General features: G+C 37.1%; 1 protein-coding gene across 3 annotated transcripts in view; it reads left to right on the plus strand.

Moving 5' to 3' along the window:
- ofcc1 (orofacial cleft 1 candidate 1) overlaps positions 1-10,370 on the plus strand; it is a 108,005-nt gene extending 97,635 nt beyond the window's left edge. For all 3 annotated transcript variants that reach the window (XM_088644126.1, XM_088644128.1, XM_088644127.1), the window contains 3 exons: positions 2,519-2,728; positions 7,207-7,348; positions 7,834-10,370. In XM_088644126.1, the coding sequence (XP_088500252.1) occupies positions 2,519-2,728; positions 7,207-7,348; positions 7,834-7,907 (426 nt within the window). In that variant the 3' untranslated portion in view covers positions 7,908-10,370. The remainder of the gene's footprint in view (positions 1-2,518; positions 2,729-7,206; positions 7,349-7,833) is intronic.
- The last annotated feature ends 10,179 nt before the right edge of the window (positions 10,371-20,549 follow it).

The raw sequence follows: 20,549 nt of genomic DNA on the forward strand, positions 1-20,549 counted from the left end.
AGACAGATATGCACTGTATCAGATTTCTAAATGCAGCACTAAACTATAAATCCAGGGCAGATTGTGTTGGAATTAGGTTAGCTCACTTGAATCCTATCTGTTTTACCCACAGCTGGTCTCTCTAAAATACAGAGGCATTGATTCTAAATCAGCCACATCACTTAGTGCTATCAAATGGAAGAATGAAAAATGCTCTTAAGCAGCCAGAAGCCCCAGTTCTATGTGTATTTTATTTAGCTTTTAAAACATATACAGTACTGTGTTCAATATGGGCATTTCTAGTATTTTGTTTTAGTGAAAAAATAAGATTATTTGTAAGGGATATCAAAAAATAAAAATAAAATTTTCACAAAAAATCACAAAATAAAATTAACAGAATTTATAGACAAAATGTCTCTTTTCTGCATACACACATTTATTTAATTTTTCCACGGTAGGAAAATGTACCCAACAACAATTTCACTGAGACTATTTCAGAAACTTCAAACAATGTTTTGTTGTATAATGTAGATCAAAACTGTGTTTCAGATGGCCATGAACTATATGGATAAACCTGAGACTTTATTTTTCCATTCATAAATTATTCAATAGATATTTAAATTAAAAATTCCAATTTTTTATCTGTCCTAGACTTGTGTGTGTGTGTGGGGGGGGGGGGGGTATGACAGTATGTATTTTTTCAGCATACAACAAAATCATCATGTATGTGTTAAAATTTAAAGCAATATATCTACAGCATTTAATCAATAATGAATTAATGTAATGTCATATGTATTCTAAGATAATACATTTTACTTTCTGACTTCTGCCTGTGCAAGTTTCATTGTTTTAGTGCCTTTCCTTTGCCAGTGTTACACTGTTAAATAGACATCTACCACATGCAAGTTAGGGTGCTTAATCCTTACTTTACTGGTTAAGTGAGTAGCACATTAGTTCAAAGAGACAAGAATTTAGGCTTTAGAGACCTTTTGGGTTCTTTTGCATTTTTTACCTCTTATGATTCTCTGATGTTTACAAAACATACAAGAGGCCAATTTTTAGAGGCTGAATATTTTTAAGGAGTGTCTAATTATGTGTGGTAATGGTTCATGTACGCTAATGACCCAAAGTTGTGCTTTAAGTAGCCATTTAGGTCATTAAAGAAATCAAAACGTTGGTGAACAGAATTAACTTTCTCCTTAACCATGACCTACTATGCAGTTTCTTTGAAGATGTTTCCTTTTATAGTGATCCAACACTTGGCTTTTCTTAAAGAATCATAATTACTAAACCAATTAGAAGGTCATCTTGGATTCGTAAACATAAAGATTTGAAACTTCCTCATGCTTTCAACCTCTCTGAGCCAGCCTCATGTGAATGTAGACATTTAAGAAACTCAGAGAACAATTTACAAGTTAGTGACTCACACTTTAATTAAGCAATGTTCTGAACCCATCAGAATGCAAGCCTGCCTCTGCTTGTCTCTATTGTGAGTGAGTCAGTATTCATAATCTGTTTTTATTCTGGAAGATGATTTTCAGTGAGGCGTTATTGTAAGTTGTGATTGCATTTTGTGGTTTCTTGTCAGGTAGAAAGATTGCAGAGATAGGGTCTCTTAAGTTCCTGGTGTGGTGGTTGATTAGTTCACCTTTAAACACCGAAGCAAGCAGTCATGATTGTTCAGCTGTCTCTTGTGTGAGTTTTTTTTATTCCTCAGTGAATCAATCTCTAGTTTTACCTGCAAACAGGTTACTCCAAAGGTTATTGAGTTGATTCAAGTGAGCATCTAATATATCAAATATCAGGGAAACAACATGGTCTTAATGCATGAATGATTTCAAGTTACATGACCTATATAACATGTTATATGCTCTGTTTCCTTTGACTGTTTTCTTAATAGATGAGTGAAATACATTCCAGGTACAAGAGCTTGAAATGCACCACAAATAAACACCAGGAAAACTAGAATTGCAATTATATACAGCAAAAATAAAGAAATGTGAGAAGACAGCCTGTTGTTATTAGAAAAGTCAGAGTTCCTGAAGTGTATTTTAGGGAAAACAAATCCAGATAGGAAGAATGTTGATTCTTATATTATAGATTAAAATGTTTAGAAATTAAAATAATGTTTGAAACTCTAATGCACAGCAGTTTAATTCCTTTCCAACTTAATGTGTGACTTTCTTTCACAATGCACCCTGTGAGGAAGTTCAGAGCAACTAATGGGATTACAGTTCACAACGTTTCACTTTGGACGGTAGACAGGTCAACAGCCCTGGTTCCCTTTCTTTTCTTTCTGAGCTTTAACGGTCTTTGAATGCTGGTCTCAGGAGTGATCACTCGGGGGTTAACTGTAAGACGTCAGCGTGTATGTGCAAGTGAGTGCAGGTACTCAGCTCAGCCCTGCCTGTTATTCTCCGTGCGTTGCTGGTGTTTAGTGAGAGTCCTGGCTGGTATGACAGGCCCTTGACAGTTCCTAATTAAAGTGGATGTTGGGGGTGGGTGGGTGTGGGGGGGGGTGTTTTGTCTCTCTCACTAGGTGGCAGTGTATGACTACATCTGGACCAAAGACCCCTCAGCTAGCTGTGACACCTCCAGCTGTGACCCCCAGCATCGCAGTGGAGCCCCTGGATTGCCAGCCAGCCAGGAGGAAATCAGCACGCATGTGTCTGTCTACACCATACACCTCAGCGGGCTCCGAAAGCCGTATCGGCAGTTCCTCAGAGAGCCTGACGGGGCCATCGTGGAGGTACGGTTTCCCCCTGGGCTGAAATCGGCTCTTCTGAAAATTGCCTGTGTCTGCGGTGCCACTACTGAGCTTCTTCCCGGCGCTGTTACATCAGCAAGTACAAAAGAAATCCAGCTGCTCTTGGGCACTCCAGTATACGCAGCTCACTGGTTCCTTTCAAGCTCTGTCACTTTCTGCAGGGGGCCAGAGTGCCACCCAGCAGGGCCAGGTTAGGAGACACAGTGACGAACAAGCCAGCCCTGCCGCTGATGGCTCCTCTCCTCCAAGCTGCTGCCATCAGAAGGATCTGTGGCTTTTTAAAAGGAAAACCGAAAACCTGCGAGACAACTTTTTTTTAGTAATAGCTTGCAGCATAAATTATACAAGACTTCTTTAATAAGCTACTGTATGGACGCAAATTCCCTGTTTTTGTTTCCTCATGATTTACAGTAAAAGGGAACTGTAGCTGTGAATCATTAAAAGATTAAAAGTCGTTTTAATATCATATCATATCACAGATGGTGAATTTCCAATGAAGTGGATTTTATGCCCATTCCTACATAGTGTTTCTTAAGCATATAGTTTGACTATCAAATTAATCCTGATTTTATTTTTCTACTGAGAGGAAAAATACATTTGGAAATATTATTTAATAAGCTTTTAGAGACCTGCAATGAAAGCTAATGTCTTTGCAATTCTTTTTATTGTCATTACAAGCAATAAGTGTTTTCTAAAAAATAACAGTGAATTTTCAAAGCAACCATCTAAACATCTCTCTTTTACAACATTTACAGAAATTTCCATTCAATGCACCTGCATTAAAATGGAAATGACATAAATGCAATACATTAAAATATGCCTTAAGTAAGGGTGTTTGCTAAGCAAGTGATGACAAAAATTCTCACTACTCTAATATTTTATCACAAGCTAAACTCTAAACACTTCAAAAGTAATTTTAGATGTAAAATGTGGATGCTTACAAGCTATCAACATTTTTAGCATAGACTTGCTGTTAGTACATTAAAATATAATATATAAAATCCCATGTTAGTCCCTTTTTATAAGGGAGCAGCATGAACATCATAACATGTCAAGTCACTCTTGACTATAACAGCAACTGCATCTTTTTTCCCAAAACAACACTAACAGTAATATCTCTGTGCTGCTTCCAAGCAGCTTGCATTTCTTACTTCATGGGAAAAGGCTCTTTACATATTCAACCTAATTCGCTTCAAAATACTGTATGCACTGGCTTTATGTATATACTGTAGGTACATACAGAATAACCAAAGGGCATTTACAGCACTCTGAAGTACACTTGAGATGATTTTATTACTGTTTTATATAATTTTCAAAGGAATATAAGATAGAAGCTGTATACAAACTGGTCTTCAGATTTAAGATGACAGCTCCTCCGAGAGAAATAACATTGAGGTGTTTCTGCCTTTGAACAAAGAACCCTGTGTTGCAGGTTCTGAGTGTGAAATAACAGTGCCTGTGTTGTACTGTACTCCAGTCTAATATTTCTGCAACCTGAGTGCAGTATTTATAATGCTTAAAAAACACATGTTCAGCCTTTATTTTTGTCCATCTGCAAAATAAAGTTGTGAAAACTCATTCAGAAGAATGTCATTCAGTTGATTATGATGAGATATTATAAATAAGCCAGGTATAATTTCATTCAGTAAAAGTGAAGTGAAGACACACACTCACCCTGGACAGGACGCCAGTTCATCACAGGGCACACACAGACACACACACTCACCCTGGATGGGTCACCAGTCCATCACAGGGCACACACACAGACTCCTGAAAGGGCCAGTTTTTTGTAAAACCAGTTAATCTACTAGTATGTCTTTGGGCTGTGGGAGGAACCCAGAACACCCAGAGGAAACCCGCACAAACCCGGGGAGAACATACAAACTCCACACAGATAGGTCTGAAATTAAACCTAGACAGCTATGCTACAGTATGCACTGTGCCACCATTCTGCCCCTCATCAGATTATACTTTTGTATTATACATTGTTTACAGTGAACAGTTATCTTTTTGTCTTCCAAGAACTACATATTTCTTGGCCACTATTTTTTTTAATAAAAGGCCCTTTACGTGCTCTACTGTTCTTAACAACTACAGTAGCAGCACAGCTTTCAAACTCCACTTTACTCCACTTTTCTGCCTCCCATACAGGCTCCACTTAAAGCTGCTTTATTTTAGCTGCTTTGTTTAGCAGATCTTAGGAATTCTCAAATTTGTCAGTAATATTTGGGTTTCACTATGAGGGTTATTTTTTTAAAGCACAGAGAGAAAGGGCTACATTGTCATTCCCTCCTCTATTTATCTCTTTTCAGGTTTGTGTTTTTCTATGTATTTTTTCTCCTAGGCTAACCTCTCGGTGTGTATGCCCTAAAATAGATGCTGGCAGGCTGTGCTACATAAACTGCTTCACATATGAGTGTTCTGCGGCATATGGGATGCCTAGATTTGTTTGTGTAAAAGTTCCATAAAAAATGCACAACTAAAGCTTGAACAGCTTGAATATTAGCTTTCAACAAATTATTTATGGGTTGCTTAAAAGCTTATTTTATAAGTACCTACAACACTGTGCTATAAACACAAGACAGACATTTACTTCACTTTTCCACAGGTTTTAATAGGCTTATTTTTTTTGTTTTTTTTTATTAGCAGCATTCGGTGAATCCACATTAAAATATTGCATTGGAATAGTTAGCGCACCACAGATTATTAAAGCATTTGACAGTGTCCGTTAATGAGAAGACTGAATTGGTGTTGGGTTACTCTTGTTTGTAATGATAACACTATATGATATGTGCTGGTGAACTCATATAATAATTTATACATTATCAGGCAATGATGATCAAAAGTTGAAGAAATAATTCTGATAATCTGTTCAGTGAAGCAAAATGTTAAAAACCGAAACTGTGAGAATAAAGTAGTGAATAACTATAGGATGAGGGGGGTATTTATTTTATAGCTTATGCTACAGTACCAGATTTTCCTTTAACAAAACATTTACAAAACAGAACAATCTGTATCTTAAAATGCAACCTACTTAGATCCATGCAGGGTATAACACATGCTTTTTAGAAGAACGTCTGACTGATTTTAGCTGAATTTCTGACTAATTGTTGAATTCATTTAGAATTTTAGCAAAACTAGTTTGCAAAACTGAAGTTTTTTTATATTGTGTTTCATCTTATTTGTATGATAAAATGAAAGAAACCGAGATTTTTATATTTTACTAACTCACTGGCATGAGCATTAATAGTGTTCTTTCCAAATAGTTTCCATGACTCAGCTTTGCAGATATCCAAATTAAATCATGCTTGCCAATACTGACCTAATTTATATTTTGAATAAAAATTAACCTTTAAAAAATACCTTACAGCAACACTAATTGACAAACTACATCAATTCTGTTTCTGTTCGTATTTTATAATTACTGTGTGGTACACTCGATTGGAACTTGAAAGCATGGTTCATTTGTTTTGAGGTCACTACAACCCTTCAGACATAAAGAATAATTTCTTACACAACTAAGTTCTTCATTTTTTTTCTTTGACTAATTACCATTACACTGACCTTTATTCTGGACATAACATGGATTGATTAAGTTACAGTATGTGCCTGTCTGGCAGAGTTACTTTTTGGGGGCTCTCATGAAATATACATTATAAAACAATCCCACAGGTTTCTGTTTTCAAAATGTGATGTCTTTGAGCTGCATAAAACACAGCAAATACATGTAAATGGGTGGTTGAATTGTCTATACGGGTCTTTTGTGACTTTCTGCACTCATAAGCATCTCCATTGTGGCACATTGTTTGCTTTGTACTACATTATAGTCTCTACTCAAATTCCCTGCTTTAAGGGTTAAATAGAGTTTGACGGGACTCTTATAGTCCTGTGTCTCGTCAAGCACTCTTTATTCCAATCTCCCGTAATACTAAAGCCTTAAAAACCAATCCTCTTCTTTCTGTGCATGACGATTGAAGAGCCCTAACTTGTTTCTTCTGTATAGTGTGATTGTTCCCGGCCTGCAGTTTTCGCTGTTGAAAGAGTTGTGCTTTCATTTTCATTAATCATTCGGAATCGCACTGCAGAGAGCATCATTTGGGGAAAGTGATTAGGAATATTAAAGAAACAGGAAGCTAGACACTTAAGTTATGGTATTTGGTACTTGATTAGTAGGTGAAGTTAAGTGTTGTTCTTGCTGGAATTCGTGCCTGAACACTCAGGGCTGTAGGGCAGTCAAAGGTCTTTTCTACCACTCTCAATTTCCTGTGCGATTCAAGTGTCTCTTAAGCACACTTGAAACAGTGATTTTAATCACTCTTGTCTCGTAGCCCAGTGACATCTGGGAATGACACATGGCATCCGCTGATAGCATATTTAATAACTGTCCCATTCTAAAACGGAATATGCTTCTATTAACCCGTATTTGACAATGAAATGATTACTTTGGGCTGTCTTTAAAGGTACCCGGTGACGCTGGTGACATGGGGCTTCCTCTCTGTGAAGTCAGCCCCACTGCGCAGAATCTGGCCGGCGATAAGGCCGCTGGTGAAGGGTCGTCGTCTACACGCCAGCTGAGGGGCAGGAAGAAGAAAGCTGAGTGGCGTGAGTGTAGCAGCGGGAAACAAATTGCGTGTTCTTTCCTCCTGTGGCCAGTTCGGTCTCCTGGGAAGCCTCCTCGTGTCCGAGAGAGATGAGATGGCACGGGAGGGTTTTTCAGCTTTCCTCAGGCTTCAGCACACAACCTGTCACCAGTGGGCGCAAGATTGGCGGGCAAAAAGAATTTGCTATGCCAGGTTTTACAAGTTGTTTTTGATCTAGAAAGATGGCTCACCATTCACCTTTCGCGGGCTGAAAGGTCTGTAAGTCCCTTGTTGTCTCACTCAGTTAGTGTTGTGTTCAGACCGTCATGTTTTCGTACTGTTTGTTTTTTCTTTGCAGCTTTAGTTTCTAACTGTTCAAAAGCATACAAGTCCTACAGGAGTTTTTGTTTATTTTTTCAATGAAAGAAAGCCTAGTGCGAAATAGGTTCTGCTAAAAACAAATGGTAAATTTATGGTCGTTTACAGCAAACTTCTCTTTTTCTGTAGGATCTTCACGAGTTGAACCAGCTGGAAGAAGTTGGTGTGATTCAACTGCTGTCCAGAAACTATTCAATCACTGACACCCAGCATTGAAGACTCCAGCAGCCGAGAAATCTACTGTACATTTTTCACCTTCTTCAAGCTCAGTATTTCAAGTCAAATTATTTATTTCCAGAAAGATTCAGAAGTATTTTCAGTAGTATCACTGCAGATATCTACCTTTAAGTAATTAGGTAACCAAGAAACTGAAAAAAACACTGACAGGTATTGGGAGAAATAACAAACAGCTGTAGCAAATGAGGTTATTGAAGCCATTATGATGCAGAATGAGTTAAGTGTCCCGTTTTACAGGATTGTTGTGTAAACCACAATGAAACTTACTGTATGGAGAAGAAACTTAAATATGTTTTATATTAGAGCAATTAATTACCCAATAAACAATGTAAATTAATGATTCCATTAGAAAATTAACTAGGGTCATTAGGTCTTCATTGCTGCCCCAACAAGATGAAAAATGAAGATTCTAAAAGTCACTAATCAGAGGGAGTGATAAAATATCAATATTGGGCTCACATTAAGCTGGATAATATTCAGGCTGCTTGATTTGTATTGAATATGTGTCTGGTGGCTGGAGCTTGCTATAATGAACTAGCCCACAAATCACAGCTTAATGGGAACCTACTTATACATATTGCTTAATTAAAGGTTGTGAGCTTATTAACATGTGTCTTTGGCATTGAGCACTGGGGATGTAATCTGTGCAAATAGGACCAGGTTGTAAAGGTTTTATAGATAGCCTATCATATTAAACTCATAGCTTAATCCAGAATCTTAATAACCTGTCATTTTCATTGATGATGGTTCATTTTATAGATGGTCATTACAGCCAAACTTCTTGAGTAGGGACCCTTCTGGGACTCTCATGAATAGTCCTCATTATCTTATACTTTTGGAATTAAAGTTTTCTTGCTGTGTATAAACCACTGTGGTCATAGCTTCAGGGTTGAGCAAAGTGAAATATACATGGCTTTGGATGTGTTTAAAAATACCCCAAAGACAAAATAAAGCCCACTTGAGCTGTAAAGTTGAATTCCCTGTAAAAACAGAATGTTCAGCTCCTTTAATAGATGGATAAATAAATACACAATAATTCACATACACTATAAACACACCCACTAAAGCATTCAGTCAGATTATTAACTGGATGAGTAGAAAGTGCCCTGTATGTGTAGAAAATGTGAATCGTTTTGTCTGCTTATACAGTATCCACTGACCTTCTTCTTTCAATGAGATGCACAAGGTCTGTGCTTGGTCTCTTCTCTGGAGTACCTGTGACATTTTAAAGGAAGACTAATAGAACAGAGGTCTAGTATGGGGCTTTCTATATCAAATCTTTTAACTCTCCCTCTGGTGCAATTTCAGTTCAATCCACAGTGGTACCGGATATAATTTGAACAGTGTGTGTTATTAATGACCGAACAATCGTAATTAAACCTGTTCCAGAGTGAAGCAGACTTAGGGCATACAGTATGTTCTGAAGTCAGTTTTGTTTGGAAGCAAAAATGTTTGTACACTGACCTCCTTCAAATGCAGATTAATAAGGAAACAACTTTCAGGTAATTATTCCCTACTTTTTTATCATGCAACCCCAAAAAAATGAAACCCAAAAGGTTTGTGTTATGAAAGGAGTGGTTCAGAGAGATTCACCTTACTGATAATGTTGCACTACAGAATCAGCCATATTTCTTAATGTATTTTCATTCCAGATAAATCATCCATTGTCAGAGTTGTCTTCACTTTTTCAGGCCAGCAATGTGTCTTTTCAGTTTTTAAAGCACATCATTGTGGCACAGATCTTCCCTTTTCACAACCTGTTGTGTGGCTCCTACAGAAAGATATAGACGCCTTTATTTGTGTTTCATGATTTTTAAAGAGATATTTATCAGTCACATTGGTGGAGGCAGGGTCTGTTCTTGTCTATCTTTTTGAAATACCAACTGCAGGTCTTCAGAGAAGGCTGAATTATACATTGGTGATTTTTGAGGTTGTTTAAGCAAAAAGAGTCACATTGTGTTGTGTGGGCATATTGATGCTAGGATACAAAAACAAGCCCAGCGGACAGAGGCTTCTTAAAAATCGTCAGCCTACTGGACATTTTTGTTATATTGAATTATACAGGGGCACCGTACAAATGGCTGACCCTGCGCTCTGACCCCCAGCTTCTCTCCCTGTCTGTGTGTCTCATGGAGAGCAAGCTGGGGTCCGCGAAGAGACAAATTCCTCATGCAAGAAATTGTATATGGCTAATAAAGTGATCTTATCTTATTAAATTAAATATTTATATATTTGGTAAAAACTTTAAATGTTCAGTGGTTTTTAACAGTGGTATGGAAATATAAAAAACATATTTGGAAACAACATTTGTTCGTTAAAACGTGCAGTAAATGTCAATAACTGATATCTGGGATATTCAAAATTTGTACAATTCATCTTCATTCTCTGTACAATTTATCAGAAAAAATAAATAAATCAAACAAAAGGTACTGATCATTTTTCATCTTAAATTATTATTTGTTACCTAATCATCTCATGTCTACAGGACAATTTTCTCAGCAGGTAATTTTTACTTATGGAGAGAAAAAAAATTAAGGAACAATACTGTATTTTATTTGTTCATGACGATTGTATCATTTATTCACAAGATTCCCCTTTTGTTTCTTGGGCAATGTGGAGCAAAACAGAAAGATAGCACTTCTGTGCATATGGATTCTCCTCAGCCCTTAAACTGTATCTAGCTGCCTTCCTTAAAACAAAGGGGGAAGGAGAAGATGGTATTCTGAAGTTTCAAATATTTTATTTCAAATGACAAATAATATTTCAATATAATTGAAATTTAAAATGAATTTCCCACCAGCTATTATGTTCGAAAATGGCCTTAGGTCCCTTCTTCACTGTTGCTGATTTAACAGAACAATTTTTTTTTTTTTGCACCGCTATCATTTAGAAACCGCAACTTCTGAAGTTAGGGCAGACACATGCATACTGTAGCTTCTTCCTCAGGACGTAGCCACAGCTCAGAAAGAATAATAACATTAACACATTGCTTAATTCTATATTAACTTACCCTTCGGCTTTTGTAACTCACGTATTGGAGACTTTGCTTTTTGCTGAAAGATTTCAGAAACGCTACACTCATTCCACCTTACAGCATCAAAGAACCTCAGCAAAACCTGCAAACCTCAAGCACTTGTTTTGTTACTGAATACAATAGAATAGGGTTAAGTAAAAGTTAACTGAAACACACAGCATATTTTTAGTGATTTTTTTTTGTAGTGAAATTGTGGCCAAGTTCTGTCTTTTTAAAGAGAAACTTGATCCTCCACTGCCTCCTGTGTATTCTCTGTAAACATTATATATTCTGTACTTTTCACATCTCAAACTTTTCAGGACCAAACCTGCTTATTAGTTTTTGGTCTGTGTGGGGAAAAAAAAAACCTTTTGATTCTTTACCTGAAAACCAAACAAGTCGCTCTAATGCAAAAAAAAAACAAAAAAAAAAACGTTTGTCATTGCCAGGCTTCACTGATTTCTTTATTTCTTTTAAATCTATCCGGGGACATTGCACTGTGTCTTTATTTCTAGAAAGTTATATAGTTTGTCTTGACCTCCCTATTTTTGGAGCTCGGAGACATCCGGATTGACGCTCCTGGAGAAAAGGAGGCTACGCCAAAGAGTGTGCTGTTGTTCATGGGACAAAAGAGAAGGAATGATTCTGTGATGAGTGAAATCGTCAGCGCTCTTACAGTATATTAAAGAATTGCTTTTATTATTTTTTAATCATACAGTATTGCATTAATACGATTAAAGAGGAGTGCAAACTCTTTCAAGAAAATCACTTCATGCCTGTCATGGGCCAGACATACAATAGCATTGTTCATCTGTCAAGTATTTATGTATTAATTGTTCTAATTTATGTATTAATTTAGTCTGTCCTAATGCTCCATCTCATTCTTTAGATTTTCTCTCAGTAAATGTGCATTTAATTTGCACTCCTAAAGCCACATCGTCATCAGACTAAGTGTGCTAACATTAAAATGTCTCATTTCATAGGTTTTCTCAAAGGGGTCCTGTGTCCGAATCAGGAACATTGTTTGTATCATACTGCTATGGGAGAGTCCCAGAATGGTCGGACTATTTGCAGCAGGGATGGGTGTTCCTGGTCCTGAATGGCCAGTGTGTCTGAAGGCTTTCATGCCAACTAATCTCTCAACAATCTCAATCAGTTCATTATTGGCTTAACGGGACAAATCTAAAAGCTTCTTCCCGGCTCTTCAGTTGCTGGTGGTTGAAGAGACCTAGAATATTTGCAGACACACACTGGCCCTGAAGAACCGGGACTGCCCAGCTCTGATTCATACAGACACACACTACAGGGGCAGCAAGCGGATCCCACAGTCCACCACAGCTTTAAAGGGAAACCGGATTTCAGGGAAGATGAAACCTATGGTTTGAGACAGAGGTAAGGAATTTTTATAATCTTGCACATGCGTATTAACACGAGAAAAAGCATCCATACGCTTCATAGTGGAGCAATAATCAGAAGTCTTAAACAAAACAAAATACAAACTAAGAGGAACAGCCATCACACACTTTAAATTAGCTTTGTCCTTTGGTTTTTGTATTGCTTTGCTGTCGAGAAGCACTACCTTTATTTATTATTAATGAAAAGTTTTTAAGAAAATATCACCAAGAAAAATGAAAGGCTTTGTAATCTTAAGGAAGAGTGGTCTGTATTAGCGCAAGCAGCTGGATGTATCTATTTATTTTAGTAGAGACAGAGGCAGATGTCCTGCTCACAGGAAAATAATTTGCTGAAAAATATATGAATATGCAAATTATGTCACAATGTGGAACCTTGTAATGACTTGAAAATGTTCTAGCCATATTTCATTATGTGGAGGTCATAGCTGGGTTTAAGCAGCTGGGGCTTTTATCTCCTTCTCGTGTCTATATAACTATAATTAGCAACACAGTATTTTCACATTTAAAAATATCCATCTATGTCTGTCTGTCTTTCTTTCTGCTTTGCTGTTGGAAGCGGCTTTTCAGAAACTGTTTCCAGAGTGAGCCAAGTCTCAATGAGTTGATGTCTTGCAAACTCCCGACTTTATTGTGCTAATCATTAGGTAAACTAATTTCTTCTTCAAATAATCCTTGGATTGAATGCTAAAAATGTAATGAACTTCACGGTTCATTGTATCTGACATTGCTTAATTAATGGGTGCATTTAAAGTACATAGGCCTTGGTAATTGATTTATATGCATGATTTGCACATACAGCTGTTAGCTCCTGTAGGAAAGTCATCACTCAAATGTGCACATTTTTCAGATATGGTAGGTGGAAAGAGAGAATACCAACCTTAGAATTTGCTTTCCTGGCCATATGAAAGACAACTGCGTTCAAAGCCTTTCTTTATCTCTGAGAAAAAATCATTCTTGAAGATCAGAGCTGGGCTGTAGAGAAGCTTTATCTACAGCAATACCTTTGTGCCTTTCATTCCATGATTAATTTTCTTATTACGCCCCTTTTTACATATAAAACATTAAAGACATTTCCATAATTATCTAATGACAGACTTGTCAAAAATTTCAAATGGGGCTACATGCATGAACTTGAATAGCATGTCTATGGAGTAATTAAAAATGCACACACAAATATTTTGTCTTGGCTGTCTTCTTATGTTGATCAGTAGTTTTGCCAACACAGCTACGTATTATTTTTTTTTTTGCTCTTGTTGTATGATTGAAAGACGTTTTTTTCCCTCTTAATGTGGGAATGAGTGAAGGTACACAAGATCCATTAACAAAAACAAAAATAATAATACCATAACAAAGCAGTAAAGCTAAAAAATACTAATGGTATTTCCAGACAAAGTGAAGATTTTTAATTTGACAAGTATTCAATCCCTTTGCAGCGGCCTCCCTAATTTATTTTAAGTGCAACAGAATAGCTTGGAAGGTCACAGAATAACGTAACGGTCACCACTTGTGTGTCAGCAGAGGAGTCTAACTTGGAAATGCACGTCTCTGCATTTCTTTCCAACAGATACTGACTTTCTCACCACCGCTCGCCATGTGACACAGAAGATCACAACAAGGGATGAAATGATAGAGAGGCACTGATGACAAGAAGGTATGAGTGCATTGAAATACCGTACAGCACGTCATTACGAAGTGGAATATGCATCATACCACCCAGAGAGAACCAAGATCAGGCTGGGCATCAAAGGACGCCACCGTGAAGCCAACGGTGACAGTGAAAGATCTGCAAATGCCTGTCTCTGAGACGGTGAGATGGGAGCGACTGTACTAATCATATCTCAATATCCTGGTTTCTACACAAACCTGGTGTGTATTTGAGAGGGCCAAGAAAGAAGCCTTTACTTAAAAAAAATGGATCTTAATTCTTCCATGAGATATACTGCTGTCAAGTGGCAGATGGTGCTGTTATCATCAGAAAAGACAGAAATCAAACCTTTTTGGTCTAAATGCAAAGCATTATATCCGCTGCGAGCCTAACACAGCACAAAGCCCAATGGTCCCAATTGTCAAGCGTAGTGGTGGTTGCAGAATGTAATGGCAGTGCTGCTTACCATCACAAAACCGGGACGTTTAATAGGGCTGAGGGAAAATGAGTAGAGAAAATTACACTCAAGTTCAATCAAATGATGTCACACAAAAATCTAAAACTGGACTGAAACATAACACTTCAGTCTGACAACGACCTGAAATGCAGTATCAAACCACGCTGAACTAGTCTGACAAGAAGAGAATACCGTTGGGTGACCCAGTGAAAATCCTAGCTTTAATCCAATAGAAACTTTGGATTACTGACTGCAGTAATTACTCAAAAAGGTGTCTCCACCAAGTACTGACTGACTGATGGGGGTGAATAATTATGCCATAGACTAAGTCAATTTCGTGTGTATTCATTGCAGGTTTTGCTGACCATCCACTCCTTCACTTAAAAGTTGATTTGAAACATGTAATCGATAGGACGAAGCATACAGTATATACAGGACGAAGTTCAGCTGGGTAGCTGCGTCAGCATGCGTAGGCTGCAAAGGAACAAGTAAACGTCTATTCATTCAGAAAAAAACAACTTTTCAGCTGTGGAACCTTCTTCGATTGATATGTTGTGTTTCTTTTCTTCTCTTTTCAGCATGGCAGAAAGTATATATAGTATACTGTATATTCTTTATAATATCTCAAATTGTGATCATATTGGCAGGGGGAGTTAAGCAGTGACATTTTATTTAATCCACAAAATTTATTTTTCTGTTCTGAAGCCTGAATTTTATCATTTTGCATTCACAAAGGTTTGCACGATAATTAAGAGAACAGGTGTATCCACACGTGTTCAGTTTCACAGTGTAATTTTTCAGCCAAATGAGTTTGCACTCTTAAGTGTTGTCTGATAATGGCATTGAAATGCAGAATGAGGTAGACATATATTTTTAATTCTGTTTTAACCCACAACAATATAGAAAATAACTGGTAATGTGATATGTACAACTAAAAAGTGATTTATTTCCAGTTTGAATGTGACCAAGAGTAGAAACAATATAGCAAATAGTATTTTATAGAATACCATGTGCAGTAGAAAACCACATAGAATGATTTAAATGAAATGTGGGAACATCTAGTATCTCTGGTTATTTTTCGTATTACAGTAGGTGTGTAAAATTGTAAACATGCCAACAAGTAAAATCAATAGAATGTTGCCAACTGATGTTATATTCACGACTTATTAAAGTTGTTTTGATGTGAAATGCTCTTTTCATTAACTACGGAGGGTTAAACAAATGAAGGTGTAACCTTATTACAGTTCAGTGTTTTGATCAGCAAGGTGAAATACAAGATAAATTAGAATTTGCTCCGCTAAAATAAGGCATTGCCATGAAGAAAAATGAGACATGAAATGTCAATATTTTCTAGGAAAAAAATTACTTGTTTCATTGGGACATTGAAATTTCATGAATACATTACATTACCTGTGCTGCAGAAAACAGTATTCATCATTAAGTTTGAATGGACTGTAATATTAATGTAGAGATTATTCTGTTTTCCAATATATTGCACAGCATGCAGTTTATGCAAAAATGTGGGAGCAGAAATTATTTGAGAAAGATCTGTATCCTACACAGGTAAGTCTCCTGGAAAAGGCCCGTCTTTAGAGTTCAAGGGTTACAATTAATTCTTAATAGCTAGAAATGTACTGTATAGAGAGAGTCATGAGACAGTAGTCACAACAGATCTGCAGATGATTAAAAAGTCATTTTCTAAAATATTCTCACAGGATTTATTCTGTTCTCTTTTTTTAAGAAAACATTTAATTGCTCCAATCAAGCATAAATGTCTGCTGCTTAAAGTGTAATTTGTACACTGTTCACATGGTGTGCAGTTATTTGTCATAATTTCCTTTTGAGCAATTCCCAACTACTTTGATCAACATTTAAGAGTACCGATTACCCTCTTTTAGTTAGCGGGAAATGGTTGGAAAATATATAACAAATTGAAATTAATTTAAACTTACTACATTTGTGGACATTTTTTGGTACTTGGTAAGTAAGTAATTAAATATTAAATCTGCAGTAGAAGCAGGTATAGAAGTATTAGCAATATACAGTAGTATAAATATGTAGTACAGTATAAAATATCAGTAGTATACATTTACACTATATCATTTTGATTATTTTAAAAGGACATACATTAAAATTTCAATTATGTATTTGCATTTCTTAATTTTGAAGGTACCTTTTTAGAAACATTGATAAAAGAGACATTACAGTTAAATCTTTGGTGTTTTTGGCTTATGAAAGCAACTAATATGTCTAATATGAAATCATAGATTGATCTGCTATCATGCATTCTTAATTACTTAACACACCCTTACAGCGGTCATTGAGGAATGAGGAATGAGGCATAACTTTAACTTGCTGAGATGGAACACCACCAAATAAGAAGTAACTTATATCAATTATTTCTTAATTCTGTTGATGATTTAAGGAGAGTGACAGTTTGCTTCTCTTTGCTTTGGATCTGCTTTGCAATTTTGGGAAAGACAACCAGGAAGTCCTTGAAGAATGAAATCAAGATCACATCAGGGAGATGACCTAGGTGCTCGACATTTTGAGAGACAGGTGTCTAGGTTTTCATTGTCAGTCATCGGTACAGGTGACCAGTACAGGTTGAATACGAAGGTTCAGGAATGTAACACCTCTGATTTGCAGAAGCAGCGCAGGCATGTTGCACACCCCGTGTCTTATGCTAATCTTGAGACTCGTAAGAGGTTTGGAATGTCAACCAGGCAGCGGCTCGATAAGAGGCACAGAGCGACAACTGCTGCACAGCACTGCAGGGGAGGTCAGGAGGCACTCCGAGGACAGAACCGTCTCCCACCGCTGTAACATGCAGTTACGCATGTGAGCACAGTCGAGCGACGGCGGAGAGGTCCCCAAGCTGTAAGCACAGATGCTGATATCGGCTGTGTTGTGAAAGTTCTTGGGTTTTTGTTGTGCACTTTCGTGCACACAGGTCCCTGCTGAGGTGGATTTGGTCAACTGAGGGTAAGATAATTCATGCCGGTCCCAGAAAACCAGCCGCGTGCTCCTGGTTCTCACCTCGCAGTGGTTAGCTGCAGGGAGGATGGCAGGAGCCCCTTCACTGTCTCAGTGACAGGTTTTGGGCTGGAGCTGGTGTTTGTCTGCCTAGCCACAGGGGTGGGGGAGCACACGCTGAAGGAACGCACCCCCTTCTACATCGCAATGCCTCACCATGTGTTTGCGGCTGTCAAACCTGTCACGTGCGGTGATCGGATTGCCTTTGTGGTATCCGACAAGCGCAAAGCAGGAATGGCCTTCTCAACACAGGTATGCGCCAACACCGGTAACAAAAACTTGTCTGACTGCATAAACGATCGATTTGACTTTCTGCACTAGAGCCCCAAGACCTTTGGGCACCGTTGTGAACCGCTTTGTCCATTTTAAATTTCTCTATCATTGTGAGCCAGACAGGGACAAGCCTGGAAGCGCTTGTCATCCTTTTCGTGAATGTGCATAGTCTTCAATCACTTCTTTGAACCTAAGCACAACTTCATGTCATTTTCACACGAGAAACGAAAGCACGCACTCTAATAGGAGGTGGTATTTAGACCTACATTTCTAATCATTTGCTGGACGGTTGAATTGGACATGATGTGCATTTTTATTTTTAAGTAGTGGAGAAAGACAACTCTCAGGTATCTTCAGTTTTATTCAATGCAGCTGTTGTACAGGCAGTGTAGCTGGCTTCCACCTCCTTCGTTTCACTTGGAGAGAAACTACCCAGGAAACTACCTCCAAATGTTCTACAGGCTATGGCAGCACAGAAAGTAAAGAATATAAATTTCCTGCAGGGTATTTGCATTAAGTTTATCCAATTTGTGATGCATTTATGTTTCTTAATGTGGATAGGCATGTATTCCAGTGTCCTGTGAGTTATCTTTCACACTATAAAGCATGCAAAAAAAAACAATTACATTTTTTTAATGTTTTGTTACAGGAAAGCAGTGAAATGTGAGCTGGTATTGTTTAATCTTTTAGTGGCAATGCTGGCATTCTTCGGCACTACTCATCTCTGCTCAGACCCTTATCAAGTACCTCTTTCAACTTCCCACTTCAAAAGAAAACGCCACAAACTTTAAACAGCATTATCCACTGTCAATTGGAACCCAAACATGACAGATCACACTACCTAACAGGATTTTCCACTGAAGAAGGAATGTACAAGAGAACTTGTTTGTTGTGAATGTTAACAGGCTGCTGAATGTAATTTACAGGCAAAGAAAGAAATCAGAAGTACCAAGACAGTGGTGAAGGAAAGGATTTTAATTTCCAGCACCTTTATGCAAGAGTTGTATGCTTTCATCCAGTTTTCAAGATTAATTAAAACAGACATAATGGGACAGCACATTTAAGGTCACACATATAATAAAGTTAAGTTTTAAAAGCAGCAGCTTGTTTACTTAATCTTGATTCTTCCCGTGTTAAAATAAACCATGGTTGTGCTTCATCGATTGGTTTTTGGCTGTGTGACTAAATATCTTACACATACTATATAAGGTAGGACATGGAGTTTTGGAAATAGAATATTATTTTTATTTTATTTTCAAATTGAACACGTTGAATTGTGTTGAATCATGTATTTGATGTATGAAGAATACATACAAAAACTTTTTAAAGGATTTTCATTATTAAATGCTCATAGAGTATGACCTTTTGTGCACTATAGCTGAAGCCAGAAGCTCTGCCTATGAATTCTGATATAATCAATATCCTATTATGATGGCATGTTCAAGTTTACAACTTCAACATAATGGTCTAGATATTTCATTCTGTGCCTGCCAGATATTGCAGAATTCACAGTCCTTCTCTCGTGCGTTGTCAGGCCTGTTTTCCTCTAGAAAACAAGGTTTCCTTCCTTTTAATTAACAAAGGAATGCATTTTAACACGGGGAGACATCTGAGTCCAAATGTTAAGTCTTTTGGTGTCGATAGTACCTAAGGTTTCTACTTATCTGGAACAAGCAGAGGACAGCAGAAAATCAAAATGTGAAGCCGTTACAATGTACAGTCCTATTCCGAGCCAGGAATAGACCAGCTTTTTGTAATATTATTAAATGATTTCAATGATGTATGTATCAACACTGTATATAATTTCAACAGCTTTTTATCTTGAAAATGAGAAGTGGTAAAATTGCTGGACCAAAGAAATCTTGAAGAAATATTATTGCTGCAGTTTAAAGTTATTTTTTTGTATCTGAAGCAAATAGAGCTAATTATAAAGTTACTTCTATTCTGTATATTTATAAATGTAAATCAAATTCCTCACATTTATCAATATTTTCTCATTTTCTTTTTGTTTTATTTTTTTCTTTATGTCAGAAATGTTTTCACATTAAGCAATAAATTGGATTTTCCTGGCTTATTCGCCTTATAATCTGAAACTACTACTGTTATAATGTTTCTTGAGTTCTAGTACATCATTCCTGGCCCGCTCCTGTCTTGAGCTCTCTGCTACATGGCTCTGAGTTGCCAGAGCCCTTTCCTGGAATAAGAATAAGAAGTGGATAAGTGATTAGAGCTCTGGTCTCTTGCCTGCAAGGTTGTGGGTTTAAATTCTATGTGCTATACTGTTATACACTTAAATAAAACACCCAAATATATAAATGAGTGCAAATATAAGTTGCATTAGATAGAATTGACAGCCAAATAAATTAGTAGCTTTCTACTAATCTAAGGATTCTTCTTTTATAACTAGTTAATAAGATGCAACGTATTTCTAACTTCTATATTCTCGTACTGTATATACTGTATATTACAGTATATTGTATAAAAGCATTGAGAGTGCACAAAATCAGTGGTGGCACCACTTACACATTCCCAACACTTATTAATGTATCTCAGTATACTGTATGTACACACACAGTTGAGTCTGACAATGGTTTTAGCATATAAACGATTGATCCAGAAGACTCCTCAAAACAAATAGTGAAATACCAACCAGAGGAAAAAAAAGGGAACACTGTGTGGAAAGTTCATTTAAAACCAAGAACAGGAGGCACTTGTTTACTCAAAGGGTTACGGATCAAGCTTCGCAACCATATTGTTGAAGCCAGTACC

Source organism: Lepisosteus platostomus, chromosome 8 (genome assembly GCF_059453375.1).
Source record: "Lepisosteus platostomus isolate fLepPlt1 chromosome 8, fLepPlt1.hap1, whole genome shotgun sequence".
Lineage (NCBI taxonomy): Eukaryota > Metazoa > Chordata > Actinopteri > Semionotiformes > Lepisosteidae > Lepisosteus > Lepisosteus platostomus.